The sequence below is a fragment of the Sander lucioperca genome, chromosome 3 (genome assembly GCF_008315115.2).
Source record: "Sander lucioperca isolate FBNREF2018 chromosome 3, SLUC_FBN_1.2, whole genome shotgun sequence".
In the NCBI taxonomy this organism is placed as follows: Eukaryota; Metazoa; Chordata; class Actinopteri; order Perciformes; family Percidae; genus Sander; species Sander lucioperca.
Window position 1 is genome coordinate 15,981,601 of NC_050175.1, and position 16,532 is coordinate 15,998,132.

Genomic DNA, 16,532 nt, shown 5'->3' on the forward strand with positions numbered 1-16,532 from the left:
ATTAGCCGACATACAGTACGTGCCGATACCAATATATCTACAATAAGCTAATATTGGCCCGGCCAGTTTATTGATCTGCTGTTGCTGTTGATTGATCAGTAGTTTTTACTTATTTACTCTGACTGGAAATGCAGGGTCAGTCTATTAGGGCATTAGTCTTCATACTGTATGTGCAATGTGAGTACATTGTTCTCATAATGATAAAAATAATATTCCATTATTGGTGTGGCATATCCAAGCTAGAAGGCTATTGTATATAATATATTCACCAACAGGGCCTATGTATGTATAAGATATAATAAGAAGAACATTTAGATATTTGAACGCAAATATTTAATCAAAATATAAATACCACAAATTCAGAACTGAGTATCCATAGTCAAAGAAGAACTGCATTCCTCCTCCTCATCAGCTGAATTCTAGCACAAATAAGAAATACTGCACAGAAAAACTTTTAATTTGATTAGAAATAGAGAAAATTTTTACTGCTTAAATGCTTCAGATTTGATTAATCTAGTCAGCTTGTAACAGAAAGTGATATAACGAGAACAAGAGGTGAAAGGATACAGAGGGAAGAATGAAAGGGAAAAAGTAACTGAATACCTGAATGAATAATTAAATTACGTGTGTGTGTGTGTGTGTGTGTGTGTGTGTGTGTGTGTGTGTGTGTGTGTGTGTGTGTGTGTGTGTGTGTGTGTGTGTGTACAGCAGTAGACAGCAGTAGACAGCAGTGGACCTCGGCATTGTTACACATTCACCATCAGTCAATGACCCAACAGGGGACATTATGGAGTTCCACTTTTCGTCATGCTTTAAATCACGCTAAAATCAAGTCTAAGACCCTTTGGTGATTTTTTTATTTTCACATTCCTCCATAGTGTGAATGGCTTGCCGCCCCAGGCTGGCTTTCAGACTATAAGGGGGCTATTTGACAGGATACAGTACATACTGAAGATACCAAGCTTCAAACTGTATTAAAATGAATGGCTACCAAGAAGGTAGGAGAATAAAAAGTATTTTAAAATAGAAAATAAATAATCAGGATAAAGTTAGAAATAAAAGGGTCAGACGTAAGATAATTTCTTTTTGTTTAATCACTATAGTCCACTGTTGACAATATGGGAATGTGTGTGTGTGCGTGAGAGAGACAGGCGTGTTACGTTGCTCTGATAATTCTGAGGATAGCATTCATAAATGTTGAATGGGAACTTCTTAATGGCACTACTGCCACTCCATGGACGAGGGATGGAGGAGGTGGCAACAGAAACTTTGAAGGAGGGAGAGCTTTTGTCATGTTGTTTGATGCTTACCTTTTTGTTGTTACATTTGTTTTTTCATTATAATCAGAAATTGTATATTTTAATTAGCAAATTTGTACAATGCAATTTTGAGGTTCTGCCAGTGTGTTTATCTTTCTCACCTTTTCTCTGTCATCTGGCCAGATGTGAGTGTCACGGCCATGCAGACCACTGTGATACCAGTGTGACGCCCTACCGCTGTCTGTGTCTGCCTGAGAGCCACACAGAGGGAAACAATGTGAGTAACAAACGTGATCACAAATACGTATATAAGTAGCATGTGTTGTAAGGTAAGAGGGCCATGTTGCCCCACACAAATTACACCTATTTAAACACAAATGAATTACAATGGTTTGCTCTCTCTGGGGATTTTTATTCCCAATTATCAATGTCAGTATTAGATCCATATATTCCTACACACACTCACACACACACACACACTAGTTTTATTCCTCGGTGTTATTTCTTGTTTGCTGAGAAATTGATTAACATTAGAACTGCCGCATCTGTATGGTTTTGTTGGTGCTGATCGGCCATTTACATGTCATCGGTCTCATTCTAACATCTTGTAATTTAAAGTTTTAAAGTTTTGAACCACAACGTTACATTGTAGGAGCTATGGTGCTTTTAGTTTTAAGTGGCATTAACTGCTTTTTGGACACATACTGTATACCCACAGTGCCAGGCGCTTCTGCTTTGAACCTGACGTTTTGGTTAATGAACAGCTATCAGTGCCGTCAGACTGCTAAATCAGGCAATACACTGTATGCTGTTAAAGTTGTAAATAACTGACAGCTGACATCAGCCTTGTTGGTGCAGGACTGTAAAGGTTGTTTGATTTATGATAACTGAATCATGTGGTGTCTCAGACATTTTCAATTAGATTTACAGTAGGTCACTTCTCTGATCTAAAACTCTAATCTAGTCCAATAGTCTTCACTTGCTTTTACATTGCTTTACTTTGTGGGTAATGAGAGATCTGAGCTGTCTGAAAAAATGAGATGTGGTTTGTTTTTGTGTTCACAAAATGATACAATTGTAGACAGAAAAAAAGCCTTGAATTGAGCCTTGATGTTTCTGCAAATTAGTGGAATCCTACGTCAACCAGCTAAGTGCGTTATGGTTTACAGTCAGGCTAAAATATCATGATTGGGTAAATTATTTTGAAGTCAAAAGCATCTTTCACAGTTGATTGTGTTTGTTTCTCACTGTTACCTCTTTAATCTTCTGGCACCCCCAGTCAAACCAAAAGTATGATCCCATAGCTAGCATTCACCCACTGGTATGCTACAGGATGTTAGCATGCAATTTGATTTCAGTCTAGTTTGATGTTAACCTCCACCTCAGGACCAGGCCTTTGCTTGCAACAAAGCTAATACAACTTGCCAGTTAATAGTAGGCATCGTTCCAAAAACAACCTCTAGTCGGTCAGCAGTGAAAAGTTCAGAATGACTGCTCCACCTCAATGTAGCACAGGACAGCCTGCATTATTCACTACTTATGTATCATTCATACACCCGTGTCTTGTGTATTAGTGTCTGTGTGTGTGTGTGTGTGTGTGTGTGTGTGTGTGTGTGTGTGTGTGTGTGTGTGTGTGTGTGTGTGTGTGTGTGTGTGTGTGTTTCAGGCAGAGGTGACAAAGGACATCAGAGAAGTACAGCTGTCAACCAGCAGCTGTTCAATTGCTTATTTTGCCTATTCTCAAATAATAAACACCCTCCTACGCACACACTTGCATTTAATAGTTTTTGTCTTATATGAACTCCAGACTAAAATAAAAGTTGTCATAGAAGGCGCTTTTACACACACACACACACACACACACACACACACACACACACACACACACACACACACACACACACACACACACACACACACACACACACACACAATATAATTGAACATGGTTTATGCCATCTTCCACACTAATACAGAAAGAAATTATCTCCATTTCCATTTTTATACACCACTTTTCTGTTTCCTCTCTTTATGTCCTTGTACCACCTAAATCCACTTCTCTTTGTCGATCGCTCTCTCTCTTACTCTGTCTTTCTCTCTCGGGTCTTAGTTTAAATAATGTCTCAAATCGACTAGAACAATGACATTCCCTCAGCATGCATCTCTAATCAGCTCTCTTTCTCTCTCTGTTTGTTTTTCGCTTCATTTCACTCAGCCGTTTTCTCTACTTCCCCTCACTCTTTATTGCCTCGTTTTCTAAGTATTTAATTCATGCCTATTTGACTCTGTTTCTCATGTTTCATCCCTCTCTTCCCCCCCTTTTTTTTTCTTTCTGGCTCATGTCTTTCCGTCCTCCCGATCTGTTTCTTTTCTTCTCACTTGTACAGTGGTTCTTCTGTGTTAGAGAGATACAATGAAAAACACTAATGTGGATATATTTGTGTGTGTGGTTATGTGTATTTTTTAAATCTACTAGAGCTACACATCTATGAAAGACAGTGTGTAAAGGAATGTGTGCAATACGTGTATGTGTCTATCCAGATTCCTTTTTGTGTGATTATCTGTGTGTGTGCATGTGTGTGCCTTGGTGCAGTTTTCTCCCAAACCTGTCCATGTCATCTTTCTGAGTGAATATTCAGGACCTTTCTTCTGACTGTAATATTGGAGCATAAAAGGCTGTGGGGAATATTAGCGTTTAATATTGCATCAGTTCTGTTGACTTGGATCGGCCTAGCACCATGACGGATGTTGTACTAATCTGCAGAATTTCCACAGTGACATTAAAGTGACAGAAATGCTCAGACATGTGTCAAGATGATCAACGGGGGCCTTGGAAGACACACACTTAAACTCTCTCTCACACATTTTAACACACGTGCACACAAACGCACACACACTCTCCCACTTTCTCACTCATTCTTTTGATTCTTTCTTATGTGCACTCTGTGTCAGAGTTGATCTCTCATTCTGTCACTCTGTCTCTGTACGTCTCTCCACAGCTGATGGATTCAGTCATGTCTGAAAGCTATATCATAAATTGTATTGTACATCACGTCATACGCTCTATTTTCTGTCATTTGACGGTTCAGAATAGTTGCCCGATATTGGTGATATACAGTAGAAGTAAAAAATATATCATCTTGGTAAGATGCAAAAGCAATCCACACTACCTTTCTGTAAGCCAGCTTGTGTGTTTCTTGGTCCACACCTTAAGGCATTAGGGCTAGTTACATCAGGCTGTGTGCAGCTGGAGGCTGATTTGACACTGGACGTGACATCATCCAACATTGTGTGAATGTTAGTGTGTTTGTGTGCGCATGTGTTTATGCGAGTTGTCACAAGATTTTTTTTTGGTGTTTATATATTGTAGATACATTGTGAAATGGACACTGTGTGTGCGTTTCTGTGTTTCCATCTGTGTGTGTGTCATAGATATTGATGGCTAGTGACGTTAAGTAGCCTTCTCCAGGATCTCTGTTGCTAAAGTTTGCCTCAGCAGCAGATTTTCACCTACGCTGGGGTTAACCGGGTTAACTTCAGATAAACACAACGGGCATGTACACACAAACATGTTCTCAAACACACACGCCAGTGGCACGACCTTTCCAGTGAGAGCGTGAAATTGGTCATGGCATTTAGGATAAGATGAGTTGCCCCAGCAGATTAACACGCGCACACACGCACGCACGCACGCACGGACACATACAGATGCTTGTGACAGGCCATCTGAATGTCCACATATCCATTAGAGAAGGCTCCTCACTCAGCAGGTTTTGTCAAAACATTCAGAGTGAAAATAAGATGTTATCCTTTACTCTGCAGTACACCACACAGAAACACACGTTCATTTTTTTATGCATTGAACTAGACTTGCAAAGAGATATTTAGTAGGCTGTGTACAAGGAATAGAACAACTTTGTAATTTTATAAATAAACAAGTAACCACATAACTTGCATTATATGCTACTTATATCTACTGAATAATTTCCTTAATGACATCTTGCCTGCCACCATTTGTGGTTTTATTCTGACTGAAGACTAGTCTAAAGTGTTGTATAGAACAGAATACAGAAAACATGTCAGTCTGTAGCATCTGACGTGTTTTAATCTGCTGCATTGCAATTTTTCACGAGGTGTGTGCGTGTGTGTGTGTGTGTGTGTGTGTGTGTGTGTGTGTGTGTGTGTGTGTGTGTGTGTGTGTGTAACAAATATTTAAGGAGTCAAAAGTCAGACTGTCGATTACAGTAAGTCCTGACAGAGGGGCCAAGTCATCAGCAGAACAAAGTGAATAACTCAGTTTTCTAATGTTCTTCTTAGCTACAGAATAATGGTATAGAGGACTTGCCATTTGCAGAAAGACAAAAGCAAAAGAATTAAAACCATATACACTCAATCTACAGTATAGTATGCGCTGTCCTTTTTTTGCTGCTGGTACTGTGTGCAGATGATGGAGTGCCATCAAAACCTTTTGTGTGAAGAAGAGAATGAACGTGTGCAGTTTTCTTTTAACTCCCAAACACCAGTCCCTCGACTAATTAGCAGGCTGGGAGAGAGGGAAGGTAACGCAATGTTGAATGAAAAGAAAAGAGAAGGAAGAAAAAATCCTCTCCCTTTCATTTGGTATGGTAATATTTCCTACTCACATACTCACCATGGCTATGAGAACAAGCAGTTGGGGGACGGTAGAGACGGGGAAGCAAGTGAGGAAGGGGAGAGGTGGGAAGCCCAGAGAGATGTACAGAGTGATTTGTTTTTCAGGAGGAGAGGAGATAGAAGAGGAAGGAAGGGTGGGAAGAATGAGGAGACGAAAGATGAATGAAAAGGGAGGGAGATATGGGAGAGAAGAACTTGCTCCATCTCGCTCTTCAACTCATCCCCAGCGGATGAGACTAAGAGTGAGATGTAGTGAGAGCTTTCTGTTCGAAGTGCAGAAAGAAAAGTACCTTTTGAAATGTGAAACGTTTTGGGGCACAGAGCCGCAGACAGACATACAGGCACCAACAAAGACAGATGGGCAGAAAAGGGAAAAGCGGCACGGACAAACAGAGAAGCGGGAAGTTACTGTCCGTATGACATTAGATAGATTTACCAGACGGACGAGCAAGAGACAGACAGAACAAACAGTAACATGCAAACATCCCAGCACTTCTGTGCAATTACATGTCCCAAGACACACTCTTGTGTGTGTGTGTGTGTGTGTGTGTGTGTGTGTGTGTGTGTGTGTGTGCTTGTTTCTTTTTGTTTTGTGTGTGTCTGTGTGTGAATGTGTGTGCGTGCGCATAATCATGTTCAGAGAATTCTGTGCTCATCGATTGTTTATGGCCAACCCCAGGGGGAAACCGCACTTGGATTCACAAACGGGGCCCAAAACCACCACCACCAAAAACCAACAACCCCACCCCTATAGCTATGCATTAGCTTGTCTTTGTGGCGGGCGGTGTCTTGTCTTCTTCTGTACCTGCGGGTCCTTTTCTGTTTTCCACCTGTTTGGTTTGTGGGTTGGCCTTGTCCTGTCACCGGCTGGGCTCGTTTTTCCTGGTCCCTGGCTCCTTGGCCTCTCCCTTTCTTACTTTTTCCTGTGTGTGCCTGCCTTGTGCCTGTTTATTCTCCCCCTGCTTGGTCTTTTTCCTTTCGTTTTTTTTCCCCTTCTCCCTGCTCTCCCCTCTCCCCCGGTCCGTCTGGGCGTTTTTCCTTTTTTTGGCTTTTTTTTTTTTTTTTTTGTTTTTTCTTCTTTTTTTTTTCTTTTGTCCTTTCTTAAGGTAGACGAGCACCAGCGAGTGAGTTTTGTTTTCTTAATGGTTGTGTGCGTCCAACGATCGTTACCTAGATCAAGCTACTGTTATAAGGATGTCGAACATGACCCTAGCACACCATACACAAATATCTTCCTACAACATATACTTCTCCATAAAGATCCATATGAATTGTCTGTCACCAACCAACATTGAACCACCTTTTTACACACACAAAAGCCCACATAGCAGACCGCTACATACCCTTTCAGTTATCTTACCCCTACAAACTATGTGAACGATATATACCCAACAGAAAAAGCAGAACCTCAGTCTCCACTCCAACAGAAATTCACATTTCCACACGCATCAACGAACGCATTGCTCCCTCGTCCGCTCCCCAAGGGAGTGACACTTGACTCCGTCAGAATACACTAGGTACCCATCCGAGACCACCAGACACTGTCCGCGCCTCTTTGAGATTCTATAAAATCAGGATCAAATAGTAACATTCTTTTAAGCGACATCTCCATCTTGTGCCTCTTCGCCTTTTCCGCACCAACAAATACATTCATCTCACAAACACTCGTGGATTGTTTCACTGTCCTCCGTTTGAGCTGCCTATCTCTGTGACCCTTGTCCAGATCCTGAAAAATAGTACAAACCCCCCCCCCCCCCCCGGACTTGCTTTTCCTCACTTTCCTAGCCTACACCATAAGAAACACCTGTCCCACCCTGCATTTTCCCCTACCTCCTCCCCCTTTTCTCTTGTATACAAAATAGGAGCCTTTCCCCCTATTTCTAGCTACATTCTTCCCCTCCCCCCTCTCACCCCTCCTCTGTCTGTCATACATAATGGGCCCAGTGCAGGTCTGCATGTGTCACACATGGGAGGAACTCCTGTGTTTTTTAATACATTTTTAATCCCACCATTTGATGCCCCCCTTGTCCACCATAATTTGTACTGACTGCTGAACAAAATCAAAGAGCTTTTACTTGCTGCTTCTCGCCTCTGCTGCTGTCTGCTACAGAAAAATGCATTTTTTATGTTACTTTTTTCCCTTCCTCCTCCCCAGCACACACCTTGGTATGTTTATTTTGACATGAAAGTGGGCCTGTGTGAGAGCCTTGGCTGTTGCAAGTCACTCCTCATTAGAGGTCTGATTTCCCTATGCTGTGTGTGTGTGTGTGTGTGTGTGTGTGTGTGTGTGTGTGCGCGCGTGCGTGCGTGCGTGCGTGCGTGCGTGCGTGCGTGCGTGCGTGTATACCGGCTCTTTCTATTTAGTTATCTGTATTCTTCTTCTCTCTCTTTAGATTTAGGTTTACACGGGCCACTGGTTTTTTGTCTTTATATTTCCCCCCCTCTCTCATTCTGTGTCTATCTCATTATCTGTCTTTGTTCCATAAAAGCAAGCATTTTACTTGTAGTGGGACCATTTTTCTATGCACACAGTTATTTTCAGCAAATGTACAGTTTATTTTTTTATATACCTTTGCATAATACAAATGGTTGTTTACATTCCTAATCTCTTGTCAAAGGATGTTTTTGTTTTTACCACCATGGCTATGAGAACATATAACACATTCATTTGAATTTATATGATGTGTGTGTGTATATATGTAAACTTGCATCCATGATTGCATTCATTAGTTATAACTAGGTCTGATTACTTAAGAAACTCTCTCTGCGAGCTGTTTAGTAATTGAGTAAGCACTAATAACAATGATCCTAACAGTATGCTAGATTATAGTATAAATAAAGAAATGTATGTTTATATACAGTATGTGACTGTTTTCAACAGTGCCAGCGTTGTGCGCCCCTCTACAATGACAAGCCATTCAGGTCAGGTGACCAGCTCCAACCTATGAACTGCCGGTCTTGTCAGTGTCACGGCCACGCCCTCTCCTGTCATTACGATGTCAGAGCTGATGAGCAGCCAGATGAGCACTATCGAGGAGGAGGAGGAGTCTGTGACAACTGCATGCACAACACCACGGGTAGAGTTTTAGCAACATAAGTTAGCTAATTTTCTTTTCACATTTTATAAGAACTAAGTAAATGTCATTTAAAAAATGGCTTTTATGTCTCTTAATCAACCTTAATGTTAAAACACTTTGAAACAATTACAGACGAGATGTTAGGGGTGGGGCAAAAAATCGATACAGCATGGTATCGCAATATTTTCCGTGGCAATACTGTATCGATACACAGACGCTAAGTATCAATCTTTTATTATATGTGTTGGTCAGTTTGTCTGCTTGACAATCCCATTTTGCAGCAATAAAATTGAAGTGAGATGAACAAACAGAGAAATTTATTTTTATTTATTTTTTAGATAAAACAGACAAAGTTTCCTTTTGGGGACATACTGTAATTTGAAATTGGGAAAATTTGAAGTTGGAAAAAAGGTAAATTGGTAAATATATCGCAGAATATCGCAATATGTTTAAAATCGCAATAATATCGTATTGTGACATAAGTATCGTGATGATATCGTATCGTAAGGCCTCTGGTGATTCCTACCCCTATGAGATGTCATAACCCTTTTAGATGTTACTTCTATCATTACAAGATTTTAAGTTGCACCTTAATCACGTGTCAGTCACTTTTTCATGGTGCTGCGAAACCATTTTCCCAATGAGACAAATACAGTCGAAACCTGGACTTTGACATGGACATCTCTCTTGATCCCTGCATTGCTTCTACCTGTTCCTTTGACTTTCTTGCTCTCTGTCTCACCCGGTTTCTGTCTCTCAGGTACGAACTGCGAGCTGTGTCTAAGTGGGTTTTTCAGGCTGGAGGAATCTGATCCCACTTCAGTTGATTTGTGTCAGCCTTGCAACTGTAACACTGCTGGAACAGTCAACAGCAGCATGGAGTGTGCCCAGGTACAAACAGCAAAATTGTTGATGACCAGTGAAACCCTTGCAATTTCAGTGTTGATGATTCAAGTCAGTTTAAAATCTGTCTACTCTCCCTTGCCTGTCCCTCTCTTCCTCTCTGTTTCTCACCTTCAGGTAGGAGGTCAGTGTCAATGTAAGGTTGCAGTAACAGGTCGTCAGTGTGCAGAGTGTCTGCCTGGTTGGTATGGTCTTAAAGCCTCGAATCCAAATGGCTGCACCCGCTGTAACTGCAGTGACATTGGCATCATTAGCACCTCAACAGAAGGAGTTCCCAGCTGTAACCAGGACACGGGACTGTGCCAGTGTAAACCCCATGTCACAGGTAAACAGAACATTAGATAAAACTACGTTTTTTTTAAGAGTTGTAATTTCTGAGATTTTTGTTTTGGGGTTTCATTTTGACATATTTGATGGGGAGGTTGCTAATGCTTTTGCACTGCATTTTTCAGAGACAATCGTGTGTTAGAACTGCTTCTTGTTACATGCTGCCGAGAAACTTTTTGAGGACAGTGTAACACACATGGAAGTTCATGGCATCACCCTAACCCCCACCCATACAAGCCAGGCAACCTCATTGTGAGTGAGGGTATAATTAGGATAAGGAAAAGATAAAAGTAATTTAAGGGCAATATGATGAATCTCTTCAAACCTGTATGTTACCAGAGCAGCGTGCCTCTCAACTCCAAAATGTCTGCTCCCTAAAATAGTTTCTCTTACAAAATGTCCCCAAGTACTTTGTTAATAACAGTTACTCTGTTTAATTGTCCAGTAATGGTGTCTAAATTAGTACATAGGCACAGCTTCTCGTTGGGGTGTACACAAAAACAAAAGTGGGTATACTGGGTGCACACAGCAAACCAGGCATGTGCATACACACAGGCGAAAACACACAACACATCCATAGCCAAAAGTGTTTTGCCAGCCAAAATAAACAGGCTTTTCTGCTGGGGGTGCTTCCAGCCGTTGTGCTTCTCTTTGTGATAAATGGTTTCACTCTCTCCCCTGTGTGTCTTTGAAGAGCAGGCTCGTATGAAATGCAAAACCGGCTAGCGCTCCTCAACTCAACGCATCATGGTTATTGCTAAGCCTCGCTATCAAGGGCCCATGGTTGTGCGTGTGAGTGCGGGCATGTGTATGTGAACTTGTAAATGTGTGTAAGAGTGTCTGTTCATGTATATGTCAGAGGAAGTGCCTGGATGCAACCGTGTGTTTGTGTACTTTTGTCTTTGCCTAACTGTATGTTTTGTATGATTATAAGAGTTTATTTGCGTGTGTGCCTAAGTATGTCTGTCTCTGTGTGTTGTGTGTGTGTTTGTGTGTACGTGTGTGTCTGCACATACATGCCATCAAGGACTAAGCTGGTATTTAATTCTCTAATTCAATGCCAAGTTGATTAAAACAAACTGCTGCGGCCCCTTGTATTTTTCACACTCCTTCTTACAAGACCCACTTTCATTTTTTTCTGTTCTTGTTTGTTTGGTTGCTCCCACAGGTATTTTTCAGAAATGAGATTTGATTATGGCAATTTATTACCGCCAAGCTGATACTTTGAGTAGAGCAACGGCAGGCACGCTTCAGAAGGACGGAATTGAAATGTGTGCACATAGACACAGATACACACATGCAGACACACACACGCACATTCATAACAAGGTGCCAGAGTGCAGTGTGTACATATAATAGTGTTTGAAATGGTGATGCATGAGCCTGTTAACCAGCTGGCTACTGATAAAAGGGCTGGGCCATGTCCCGAAAAAAACACACACTCATATGCACGCGTGCACACATGTAAACCCCACCACAAAATTACCTCCTTTCTGTACTGATCTTATATGTTCTAAAACATTCTTTTCTCTAATGTTCTCACTTTTCTTTCCTTTTTATTGTCTTGTGACTTTTTTTTTTCCTTACCTTTTCTCTGTGTCTGTTACTGTGTTTGTTGGACCTAGTGTTTGAATATCCCAACTTAAGACTACGTTTAGCTGCGAAAATACGATTTTGCAAATTCCTAATGTCTAAAATGTAAATAAAAAATATAATTACTTTTTATGATAGGTGTGGGATTCTTTATAAACTGTGTAGTTTTATTGGGAAAAGAAATCACAGAATACAATATATCACAGCATTGTTCGGGTTGTAAGCATCATTCTGTCAGCCTGCATATTTACAGTACCATCAGCACACTCAGACATGCACGCACACTTTAACGCACACACATGCACACAGACGTTTCTTCACTGCACTATTATGAAATATGATCTATGGAGAGAAATACATTCATATCTATAAAATCATTAAAGTGGGCAGGGGAAATGCCAAGTGTCTGCTGCACACTGAGTAGGATACACTCACACAGACAGACACACACTTTGTCATGTGCACTAACACAGAACAGATATGCTATCATGTATGTATATGCACACATGCACACTTTCAGCCACCCACATACGGACACACGCTCCCTCATAAACGGCTGTGGTGCCTGCGTTGCCCCCAGGCATCCATTTAGGGACAGATTGCCTGTCATGGAATACGTATGGCATATTCAAATAAGCCCTGCTCGCTCACACTGCATATCATCGTTTAACTAGCCTTACAGCCTGGCACTGCTGCTGTAGCCATAAAATCTCCCACAGTATCTATGATCAGTTTTGGTGTTTGTTATTATACAATAATTATAAACAGAACGAAATTAATTTAAGAAATAAGTTGCCTCAATGGCACAATGAATAAAATGCTGAGCTGACAGACCTACATATAAGATAAATAAATAAATGCATAAAGAGCAATAACTGAAGTAAAACTGTTAATCTGTTCATTTCACATTCTTTACAGCATAGCTCCTGCCGGCATTAAAAATGTTGTGAGATGTTAAATCTTTAATGTAAGGAAGGCCTTAAATGTTCACACTTGTAAAAATAAAAAGCTGCATTTTTGCCCTCCAAAATGTCTTTGATTTTTTTTTTTTTTTTTTACAAAACAAAATCTTGTGAAAACTGTTAATAATAAATAATTCTAAAAGATAATTTGGCAACAAGCAGCAATTAATTGTTCTTCTTTAAGTACTTTAAAGCACCACACCAGATGGTAATTCAGTATTATTTTTATGTTCCTCTATCCATCTTTCCATCTTTCCATCTCTCCATCTCCTCTTTTTCTTTCCCTCCATCCTTTTCTTGTTGTACTTAATTTATTTATTTTCTTGCACAGTGGAATTAAGTGTTTGGCCTTAGGTGAGTGATCCATCATATGTAGAGGGCCTGGCCCTAATGATGGCAGTTTTATACACTCACCCACCATTTCTCTCGCTCCCTCTCACTTACTCACTCACTCACTCACACACACACACACACACAGACACACACACACACACACACACGCCTGCAAACAGAGACAGGCTAAACACTAGTTGGGGAACAAGCAAGCATCAATTCACTTTTTTTTTAATTTCTATTTCCTTTCTCGTTCTCTCAGCAGGTCCCACTCTGTCCTTAACTCAACATTATTGTAATTGCCTCTCTCTCTCTCTCTCTCTCTCTCTCTCTCTCTCTCTCTCTCTCATGCTTTCTTTCCAGGTCTTTCTTGTGACCGCTGTGAGTTTGGTTATTGGAACCTCTCCCACCCTGACGGTTGTGTCCCATGTGACTGTGACCCCCTGGGTTCCCTCAGCCTGTTCTGTGAGCCTGAGGGGGGACAGTGTGAGTGTAAACCTGGGGTGGGGGGGCAGCGCTGTGACTCTTGTGGCAGGGGTTCATATGGTTTAAGACTGGAGGGATCCTGTGTCCGCTGCAACTGCTCACAAAAAGGGACAATACCTGGGACAGACTGTGATCCTCACACAGGACAGTGTGTGTGTAAGGCAAGTTACCACATATACATTTTCTTATGACTTTTTATTATTACTTACTATAATGTCAACCATAAGGGACTTTGCCAAATGTCTGTGTTAAACGATCAGCAAGTCATCTCATATTGGAAAAAGCAACACCACCTCTCCCCTCCAGCTTGCACTGGCCCTGGTGGGCTCTGGCCAGTGAAGAAAATTCTGACAAAATATATGATGAGAATATAAGTGTGCATGGCTGAAGGTGAGCCACTTATAAGAGATTCTAAACATTTTACAAACAACAACTTTTAGCAACTGGAGTTAAAAAAAGTAGAAGCCACCTAGTTTAGTAGTTTGGTTTTGGTTTGTAAGCAGACGAAAGCAGGAAAAAATGATGTTGGTACATACACTACAGGTGAAGTGGTCAGATTGAGCAGGACTACCTGGCAGAAACGATATTGTATCTCAATGGGACCTTTCTGGTTAAATAAAGGATAAATGAATAATATACATTCATGTTACACTTCATACATTCTGTCCCTTCTTCCTCCTCCTTTCTTTTTTAGGAACATGTGGAAGGCCGTCGCTGTGACTCTTGTCGTCATGGTTACCACACCCTGGAGCAGCGAAACTCCCTGGGCTGTTTGCCGTGTGCATGTGACATCCATGGCACTGTGCCAGAGGGTGTATGTGATATGTGGACCGGACAGTGTCCATGCCGAGAAGGGGCGGAGGGAGCACAGTGTACCAACTGTGCCCACAACTACTACAACAGGAGTTTACTCCTCCAGAGTAAGAAAACACAGAGCTGAAGCCAACATCACATCCAAGTTTAGTTCCTGTCTTTTAGTTAGTTAGTAGAGTCCAACACAGTTTACAAAGTTGTTCAGAAACTTTAACAAATTACTCTATAAAGTTTGACAATTACAGTCAATTGAGATACAGCATAGTTACTGTAATTGAAATAAAAAGGATTGTTATGTAACTAATGTATTCTCTTTACCTCATCTAAGGACTTTTGTCGAAGACAAGCTTTAGTGTTGTTGTATAAGTAGCAACAGTTTGGGAGAAAAAGTCTAAATCTATTCTTATGTTGTTTTGTGTCCTATCAGGGGGATTGTCCCAGGGCTGTGTACCATGTATTTGTGACCTCAGAGGGACAGTCATGGGGTCAGTATGTGACAGCACCACAGGGCACTGTGTTTGTGTTCCTACACGCTATGGAAAGGACTGCAGTAGCTGTCGACCTGGTGAGTGTGTTTGGAATAATTAAATGGATATACGATATATAGAACAAAAAGGAATTTAAAGAGTGATTGGATAAATAAAATAAGTGGATAGTTAACTGCTCAAAGACTACACAAAAATGGAAGAGATTCTGAGGAAAATGCTGAAGAACAATGGTAGGTACTACAAACCTTTAGGGTTAGTGTGTGTGTGTGTGTGTGTGTGTGTGTGTGTGTGTGTGTGTGTGTGTTTTGGCGTGTGCCTTCTGCCAGATTTCTACTCAGTGATTGTCCTGTTTGTGCCAGGTCTCAACAACAGCGCCACTTCTTCTTACTCATCTCACTTTGATTTTTGTGTGCATTACCTCATGAATTTGTGTGTGTATTGATATGTGTGGTCAGTCTTATGGGACAAGAGGTAACAGATGTTGTTTTGTGTCAGTAATGGAGAAGGACCAACAGCATAGTCAGGTTTACTGTAACACAAGTTGTGAATGAATGTACTGACGGACGGATCTTAAAAAGAGAGGACACAAGATAATCAGTATTATCTCACAAATACACCTAATTTTGTAAACTGCCAGTTCATGACATGGTACTGTATACCTGCCATTGCGAATTCCCTGTCAAGGTAGCTAAATATCTAATTTGTCTAATAGCTGCTATTAGCGTTGAGAAAACTGAATTGATTTATACTTTGGAACCTGGTGTGCTTAATGAAACCACCTCACACACACTTATTGGCTTTGTGTTAAATTTTATTACAAATAAATGGCAAACAACACTCCCTAATGCTTATTAGGAGGGACATAAAATGGTTGTCTCAGGATTGTACCAGTCTGCGTCCAAAGTCAGTCACTCATTTACTATTTGCTATATAAGGCATTTTATATAGATGGCTATAACACTGTATAAACAGCTGTTGTCAGTTGTCAAAAAAAGAGAACACATTAGACACTATTAAAATATCTAACATGTATGATGGCTTGTTTATAGTTTTCACAATGCATATGAGGTACTTTCAGCCCACTACATAGGATATAATTTATTTTTTACTAGAGAAGTATAGCAATTGTATAGAAAACACTACATGTACATGTACCAATAGTTAAACATATAGTGATTAGCCAATAATTATAGATGCAGCCATAGAGGAAATTTGTGACATTAAACATGTTTTGCAGACCACAACCTAGACAGAAGACAACTAATGTTTTGAGTTGTGATTTCATAAATCATCATGCGGATTCGATTTCAGAGTTGTAGAAAATAAAGGCAATATCTAAGGAAGGAGGGAAAATACAAAGGAAGAAACTATGAAACAAAAATACACTGTAGGATTACAGTTTTTTACAACTGCTTATGCACGTTTTCAAAACTTTTTTCAAAACTCTACACACAATTCCCAAAACTGCCCACACAAAATGCAAAATGCCTCACATCTCCTTCAAAATGAAACACTGCATTCAAAATACCATAAACACATCTCAAAATGAAGCATTTGCATCAAATGGCAAACACTTTTTTCATAATAGTACATTTTTGTATATACCATGTACACACTGTTGCTCTAAATCTAAAGCCC

General features: G+C 40.5%; 1 protein-coding gene across 1 annotated transcript in view; it reads left to right on the plus strand.

Moving 5' to 3' along the window:
* Positions 1-16,532, plus strand: part of ush2a (Usher syndrome 2A (autosomal recessive, mild)) — a 245,699-nt gene that overhangs the window by 54,458 nt on the left and 174,709 nt on the right. Inside the window, exons 12-18 of the mRNA XM_031314426.2 lie at positions 1,443-1,536; positions 8,794-8,989; positions 9,750-9,880; positions 10,010-10,217; positions 13,471-13,754; positions 14,288-14,513; positions 14,834-14,971. Of these exons, the coding sequence (XP_031170286.1) occupies positions 1,443-1,536; positions 8,794-8,989; positions 9,750-9,880; positions 10,010-10,217; positions 13,471-13,754; positions 14,288-14,513; positions 14,834-14,971 (1,277 nt within the window). The remainder of the gene's footprint in view (positions 1-1,442; positions 1,537-8,793; positions 8,990-9,749; positions 9,881-10,009; positions 10,218-13,470; positions 13,755-14,287; positions 14,514-14,833; positions 14,972-16,532) is intronic.